Source organism: Hippoglossus hippoglossus, chromosome 19 (genome assembly GCF_009819705.1).
Source record: "Hippoglossus hippoglossus isolate fHipHip1 chromosome 19, fHipHip1.pri, whole genome shotgun sequence".
NCBI classification, from domain to species: domain Eukaryota; kingdom Metazoa; phylum Chordata; class Actinopteri; order Pleuronectiformes; family Pleuronectidae; genus Hippoglossus; species Hippoglossus hippoglossus.
In genome coordinates, this window is record NC_047169.1 from 351,852 (window position 1) to 360,420 (window position 8,569).

General features: G+C 43.7%; 1 protein-coding gene across 2 annotated transcripts; it reads right to left on the bottom strand.

Annotated features, from left to right (window-relative positions):
- Window positions 1-4,286: 4,286 nt before the first annotated feature.
- LOC117752828 (microfibril-associated glycoprotein 4-like) lies at window positions 4,287-8,553 on the bottom strand. Of its 2 annotated transcripts, XM_034570497.1 has the most exons (6): window positions 8,389-8,553; window positions 6,294-6,452; window positions 5,693-5,731; window positions 5,525-5,621; window positions 5,232-5,402; window positions 4,287-4,708 (listed from the first exon to the last, which is right to left on the bottom strand). In XM_034570497.1, the coding sequence occupies exons 1-6, from the start codon at window positions 8,455-8,457 to the stop codon at window positions 4,446-4,448; spliced, it is 798 nt and encodes a 265-aa protein (XP_034426388.1). In that variant the 5' UTR covers window positions 8,458-8,553; the 3' UTR covers window positions 4,287-4,445. The 2 variants fall into 2 exon arrangements, with proteins under 2 accessions (XP_034426388.1, XP_034426389.1); XM_034570498.1 differs by lacking the exon at window positions 6,294-6,452 and having other exon boundaries at window positions 8,389-8,530.
- Between the last annotated feature and the right edge of the window lie 16 nt (window positions 8,554-8,569).

The window sequence follows — 8,569 nt, forward strand, 5'->3', positions numbered from 1 at the left end:
TCTACCTGACAGGATGGAACCCTTATTTGGCGGTGTCTCACTGCTGTGACCTTGACAAACAGGATGTATGCCCTTATTCTGTGATGTTTCCTTCCAACTGCTACAGCAGACAGACACAGATGATGATTTCATGTCTTTTTTTCATATTATGAAACGCCTCTTTGTATAAGTTCTGGCTTTTGTGAACTTTGGGGCAGTTCCACTTTGAGCACCCGTGCTTGTTGTGTAACCTCTGCAGAGCTTACTATTAAAAAGACTCAAAGGCAACTCCAGTCTGACAATTTCATTATTTCAAACCTCAAGATGTCAGGATTTATGAAGCAGTTGGACCCGGGAGCAGAGTTTAACAAAAAGTGTATTTTTAATGGTAAAAAGTCTTAACAGAAAAATAACAAACGCAGGAATCTCAAAAGTCAAAACTGAAAAAACAAAAGCACACGAGAGAAAACACAGGAGAAGAGGACGGGAGGTCAGGAGACACGGGATACAGAAACACAGGCGATCAGGACAGGACATAATGACGACGATCCGACAAGGACAAAGGGAAAGCACAGAGACTTATATACACACACAGGGAAGGCAGAGGCAATTGGACACAGGTGGAACACATGAGGACTGGTGCAGAAAATCACAGACAGCAAGTGAAGAAAGAAAACACACAAGGAACAGAGACTACAAAATAAAACAGGAAACAGAACACAGGGAGTGGGCAAACCAGAGACACAGGAAACAACTCAGATACAACCATAAACACAAGGATAACCAAGAACACGAAGTAATAATAAAACAGAAAACACTCTTAATAAAGAGGCGGAAACACTAAAACAAAACACTCAAAAATACTAAACCATGACACAAGATGAATTTCCATCACAAACTTGGCGTCACGAACAGGATCCCTTGAAAGATCGTCTGGACCCGAGAAGTTTTCAGTGGCTGATCACCCGGGAGAGAAAATCTTCTGCCTCTACCTCCAACAGTGAAGAGAAGAGAGGGCCGAAACAACTGGGGTTCCGGACCTTCTTCACAGGGATCCAAAGACCTCTCTTTGGTCATCTTATATCTGGTGAGATGTTGAAATTCAGATTTTTCCTGACTGTTTAGGTGATTTCTCAAATACAAAATCAAACGTATTAATGATGTTAATCTGACTCATCCTCATGGCAATCATCCTAGTTGAAGGCATTTTTCCTGTTTTGCCTGAGAAAGAAACAAGGATTCGTGGAGACGTCCACGTCTTAAACTGAGTTTTCAAGGGAAATTGTGGATGAGTACGATTTCATACACTTAACTGATAAGGATGGGTAACAAGGGAAGTCAGGGACTTCAGAACCCAGAAAGTCCAAATGGTGGGCTTTATGGTTGCAAGAGTGAGGACGGGAAAGTGTGACATTTCTTCCAATATGGTCCAGAGACTTTGCTTTTCCTCATAACGGGTCATTCAGTGTCGAAAAAATTTAACTTTTAAGAGAGAAACTACTCGAGAAAGAGGAAGAATTAAAAAGCAAAAAAAAAAAAAATCAAGGTCACAATGTGGAAAGACGATATTGTGACCTTGGAAGATAAAAAGAAGTGTTTTGAAATGTGGGAAAAAGAGGCAGAGTGTAGGGACAGAAAACAAACATTTAAACAGATGGCTAAGGTTGAAAAGAAGGAAACTGAGAAAGTTGAAAAGAAATCATATAGATCTCTGTATCCTCCCCTTACAGGGTGTGGCAGTCCTCTCCTCGACGCCTGCCTTCCTCCTCACCTACGACAAAACCCTCCTCCAGATGATATGCAGAGACCAGACTCCACCAATCAACGATCAGGCCCATCTCTGACTCCACCCACCGCTCTCCCAGTCTATGGAGACGGGGCAGCGGGAGGACTGAATGATGACGTCACCTCTTCCTCATCTTTAGGCTCCGCTTCCTTCTCGCCCATTGCAAACTCTGGCACAGCATTTGCCGTCCAGTTTGAAGTATTTTGCGGTGAATTCATGCCAACGGTGTCTGAAATCAGACGACTTCTAATGAAGAAATTAGGCCCCACTGACTTTGCAAAAATACGTCAGCACTGTGGGGGAGACCTCCGTCGGACTTCACCAGACTGGGATGATGCGGTTCATGCAGAATACGTCAATGCTCTCAACACACTCCTCAACGCCCTGAGGACCGCCTTCCCCAATAAAATTAACATGTCCAAAATAACGGAGTGCAAACAACAACCAGGCGAAACCGTAGGAGATTTCCTCACGCGTCTGACGGTCCTGTTTAATCAACACAGCGGCATCCCCATACCTGACACCCTTGGCAACGAGCCAGGGGCTTATGACACACATCTGAAACAGGCCTTCCTGAATGGTCTGCTCCCCCCACTACGGGCAGACGCAGGCCACACCTGCATCGGGCTTGAGGATGCTCGCTTGACAGAGGGCAGACGACATTCTGAACATGCTGAACGTCAACACAAAGAAACCAAAGACAAAGCTCAGCAGAAAAAGGATCAACGGCTCCAGAAAGCACAGCTAACCATGATGCAGGCTGTGTCAGCCCTGTCAAGGCCACGCAGACAAGATAGCGCTGATAGCCGAGCGGGAGAGAGCTGCGCCGTGCGTGAAGGCGCGTGTTGCTCCAACCTGCTGCTCAAGGAACGAGCCAGTTTTGAGAATATAAGAAGTAGAAAGTACAGAAATTTGTGTTCAAATGTAGCGAGTAAAAGTAAAAAGTTGTCAGGGAAATAAATACTCAAGTAAAGTACAGATATGTGAAAAATATACTTAAGTACAGGAACAAAGTATTTGTACTTCATTCCTGTACTTAAGTAGATTTTTAGTGGAGACATGTGAGACACGTGAGACACATGAGACACATGAGACCCGTGAAGACACATGAGACACGTGAGACACATGAGACACATGAGACACATGAAGACACATGAAGAAACATGAAGATACATGAGACACATGAGACACATGAAGACACATGAAGACACATGAAGACACATGAGACACATGAATGAGACATACACTACCGTTCAAAAGTTTGGGGTCACCCAGACAATTTCGTGTTTTCCATGAAAACCCACACTTTTATTTATCAAATGAGTTGCAAAATGAATAGAAAATATAGTCAAGACATTGACAAGGTTAGAAATAATGATTTTTATTTGAAATATTAATTTTGTTCTTCAAACTTTGCTTTCGTCAAAGAATGCTCCATTTGCAGCAATTACAGCATTGCAGACCTTTGGCATTCTAGCTGTTAATGTGTTGAGGTAATCTGTAGAAATTTCCCCCCCCCACGCTTCCTGAAGCCCCTCCCACAAGTTGGATTGGCTTGATGGGCACTTCCTGGTACCATACGGTCAAGCTGCTCCCACAGCAGCTCAATGGGGTTGAGATCTGGTGACTGCGCTGGCCACTCCATTACAGACAGCAGACCAGCTGCCGGCTTCTTCCCTAAAGAGTTCTTGCATAATGTGGAGGTGTGCTTTGGGTCATTGTCCTGTTGTAGGAGGGAACTGGCTCCAATCAAGCGCTGTCCACAGGGGATGGCATGGCGTTGCAAAATGGAGTGATAGCCTTCCTTATTTAAAATCCCTTTTACCTTGTACAAATCTCCCACTTTACCAGCACCACAGCAGCCCCAGAACATCACATGACCTCCACCATGCTTGACAGATGGCGTCAGGCACTCTTCCAGCATCTTCTCACCTGTTCTGCGTCTCACAAATGTTCTTCTGTGTGATCCAAATCCAGAAGTAGTACACACCGTTGTAGGACATTTTCAGTTTCTTCGCAATTTCTCGCATGGAATAGCCTTCATTTCTAAGAATAAGAATAGACTGGCGAGTATAATCGAACCCACGAATGTGATGCTCCAGATACTCAACTAGCTCAAAGGAAGGCCAGTTCTATAGCTTCTCTCACCAGCAAAACAGTTTTCAGCTGTGCTAACATCATTGCACAAGGGTTTTCAAGGGTTTTCTAATCATCCATTAGTCTTCTAAGGCGATTAGCAAACACAATGTACCATTAGAACACTGGAGTGATAGTTGCTGGAAATGGGCCTCTATACACCTGTGTAGATGTTTCATTAAAAACCAGACGTTTCCACCTAGAATAGTCATTTACCACATTAACAATGTATAGAGTGTATTTCTGATTAATTTAATGTTATCTTCATTGAAAAAAACTGTGCTTTTCTTTGAAAAATAAGGAAATTTCTAAGTGACCCCAAACTTTTGAACGGTAGTGTATGACGACACATGAAACAAATGAAAAGACACATGAGACAAAGACATCAGGTCACATCAGATTTTTTGCGTCTCGTTTATTGAGGACATGCAGCAGGCGATGATTGACATCAGGGTTCAAACGTGTGATTTCTTTTGACTTTGACTGATGAAAGCGACAGATGTTGAGACAGATCAACATCTGGTCTGCTGCTGCTCCTGGAAAGTTACTCAGGCTGCACAGGACGGACCTTCATGACGATGGACTTCACAGAGTAGTCATGGGTGTTTTTCCAAGTGAGCCATGAAACTCCAACAGCATAGGGAGTCTTCTCCTGTCCCCAGCGGTAAACCCCATTAGGGTTTGCATGGTGACAGTTGTTGTACCAGAAACCTCCCAAGAAGGTTGAGGCACAGTTCTCAGGCCACCTGTCCTGGTCTCTGTCAAAGGTGGAGAACTTCATGCCATTGTGTGTCATCATGGAGTCTCCTACAGAGACACAGAGAAGACACAGAGAAGACACACAGAGGACACAGAGAAGACACAGAGAAGACACAGAGAGGACACAGAGAAGACACAGTGTTATAGACTGAAAATATCTGTAATCAACGAGGGATTTGTCTGAAGGAAACATGTCTCTGTCTGTCTCTGTCTGTCTGTCTCTATCTGTCTCTATCTGTCTCTGTCTGTCTGTCTCTGTCTGTTTCGGTCTGTCTCGGTTCGATGCCGTCTCTCAGGAGGAGTGTCCATGGAAAAGATTTTAAATAGTTTTCTTTTGACTCAACAAAAGAACAAAAACATTTTTATTTTCCCGAATGAAAGATGATAAATGTTACACACACACACACACACACACACACACACACACACACACACACACACACACACACACACACAAACACACACACACACTCACACACACACACACACACAAACACACACACACACTCACACACACACACACACACACACACACACACACACACACACACACACACACACACACACTTACCTGCTCCTTTATCTGTGAATCCAGACACACTCAAGTTGTATCCGTTACACTCAGAGTCGACGGAGAACATCCTGTAATGCGCGGACGCTTTATTTCCCTCAAAGTCCTCCATGTCCACCTGTAACTCAAACTTCGTGGGTCCTGAGGTAAGATAGTGGAGGTTGTCCAGACCTGTGACCACACACACACACACACACACACACACACACACACACACACACACACACACACACACAGTTGAAGGGGGTTGTGTATTAACAGTTCTCAGCTGTTCCTGTGGTTCCACTTCTCACCGAGCCAGTGTTCTCCCCTCACAGAACCAAAGCCGACCTTGTACTGAATCCAGGGCCGGTAGAAGTTGACGGTTCCATCCATCCTGGTCTGAATCACCTGAGCAGGTAAACAGTGGAATATGAATCTGACTGATTTGACGCTTATTGAAAGTCAGTAAAAATACTCACTGTCCAGGCTGATTGGTTTGGACTCATCTGACAGTACACCTGCAACACATCAGTACATGTGATCAATTCAAATGTTTCACTCACGTCTTTTTCACTTTCATCACGTTAGGTGACACTGACCAATAGAAGCCCAGAGATTCATCTGATACGAGTGATCATGCAAGAATCGAATCTGCTTCATTTAAACGTTTCCTCCTGAAACAGCAGCTGGATGAGAGTGAGTCTGATGTTTAGTGTGAACATGAGGAAGTTTCCTCCTTCTCTCCCTGAACGTCTGTTCTCTGTAACTCTGCTGAGTGGGTTCCATCTCCTGTGAGAAGAACTGACTGAGAGTCAGCTTCAACTGTCACAACCAGCTGCAGGTGAAGAGTGAAGCTGAACTGAGATCAGTTAGAAACACTCTGAAGTTATTAAAAACCAGAGTTTATCTCCAAGATTCAGCAGGAAACTTTGAAATATGAAGAATTCTGAACAGCATCAATCCCCTCATGTGGCTGCAGGGGGTGCTGTTGATCAGTATCGGTGACATGTTGCTTTAATGATTCTACATATGAGAGGTGAACATGTTTCTGTCCAATAATAAAAACACAAGTGGACGTACTTCGACTTGGAGGTTCTCTCCTGCAGGCTGGATTGAGAAGGAGCCGCTCTGGTGGTAATCTCCGATTTCAGGGATCTGGCTGCAGTCAGTCGGATATTCTGCGACACGGCAGCTGATCAACGCTGGAGCCAAGAGGAGGAGGAGGACGACTTGAAACAGCTGGAACAGAACAGATGTTTTCAATACTTTGACCTCTTGAGTCATGGGGGTGTGGTCACAGTCAACAGAGGTGGAGCTTATCAAGATAAAGATCCACATAGTTTGTCCCCAAAGCCACAGCTCACAAACCTCTCGACAACAACACAACAGAAGATTACATGTTCCCTGAGTGGAGTATGACAACATGCATGAAACACGCTTATAAAACATGTATGAAACACGCTTATAAAACATGTATGAAACACGCTTATAAAACATGCATGAAACACGCTTATAAAACACGTATGAAACACGCTTATAAAACATGCATGAAACACGCTTATAAAACACGTATGAAACACGCTTATAAAACATGCATGAAACACGCTTATAAAACACGTATGAAACACGCTTATAAAACATGCATGAAACACGCTTATAAAACACGTATGAAACACGCTTATAAAACATGCATGAAACACGCTTATAAAACACGTATGAAACACGCTTATAAAACACGTATGAAGTACAGAAAAGAACAACTGATGGTCGACCGAGGTTTATGTCCAGACCTGGTCCTGACCTCCCCTAAGTTCTGTTGTTATAAAGTTGAGACATTTACATTAAGTTATTTTCTATTAAGTCGTGTTCAGCGACATCTAGTGGCTCAGATTAAAACTTGTCCATTCAGAGCCACCGTAGAAACATTAGAATTGAGGAGAAATAATCTGTTCACTCACCTTCATCATCAGTGTTGAGGAATTTTTGACATCCCACATAACTGTATATGTCACTATATATTATGTATAGTGTATATTCTATCTGTACAGGAGAATAGAGCCTGTCTGGTTCCACAGATCCTCCTTCTCTCTCTGAGCAGAACCCAGGTCAGGTTATAGATAAAGGACCAACAGGACATTGTAGTGTCTTCACTCAGGGACGTTCAGATCTAACTCAGAGGCTCCAGACAGAGACACCGACTCTTTGTGTGTTTCACCAGACGTGAGGACACAATGTGATTCATGAACACACACTTTACACTGAACTGTCCAATAGAATGCAAACACCTCCATGTAACAGAGAGAGGGACCTTCATGGGTGACGCAGGGTGAGGGAGATATACTGGGAGGCTGTGGGAGACATCTTCAGACTTGGTGGAGACAGTTGCTCATGTTACTCTCTAGCCATCAGTGGTGTATAAAGTACTTGAGTAAAAGTACAGATATCTTCCCTGAAAGTGACTCCGGTAAAAGTAAAAGTCACCCGTAAGAAAATGACTTGAGTAAAAGTCTTAAAGTAGCTCATATTAAATGTACTTAAGTATCAAAAGTAAAAGTACAAGTACCAAAATTAAAAATGCAAAGTGCTTTTTATAGTCTATACAGACACAAAAAAAATAAAATTATTCTCTTCAGGCTTTATTTCTACTAATTATAACAAAAATCTACATATACTGTATAATTTTACAAATTCTGAACCCCAGATGCTGAGGTTCAAATAGTAATGGACTAGTGCATCTGAACTTCTGGGGACAACGAAGAAGCAACACAACAGAATGAACCAGTGCCTCGTGTGTCTGCCTGAGAACACTGATCAACCAGAGTGTAGCTGAAGACGATCAAACTTCACTCTCTAGAGGAAGTTAAACTCTGAACAAGGTTTCTGAAGGTTTCACCTGCGGAGGGATCATCACCGCACCAGCCTGCTCCACCCCGCTCGACCAAGCAGCCCGACCGACCTCCGGACTCTTAGGGCCTCGCGCTGCCCCCCCGACGGCAAACACGGCGGCGTGTTTGCCGTCGGGGGGGGGGGCAGCGCGAGGCCCTAAGAGTCCGGAGGTCGGTAAATAAATACTCAAGTAAAGTACAGATATGTGAAAAATCTACTTAAGTACAGGAACGAAGTATTTGTACTTCGTTACCTCCCACCTCTGGTTAGTGTTTGTATATTGTTTCACCTTCTGGTCTCCTTGATGCATCAGCTGCTGCCTGACTTCTCCTTTCACCAGCTTCCAGGAAACTTCCATGACAAACAGATTTCTGCTGAAACTGGACTTATCTGAAAATAAAACAAAAACACAGTCAACCAATGAGTGAACTCACCCGTCTCCCCTCACCTGTCTCCCCTCACCTGTCTCA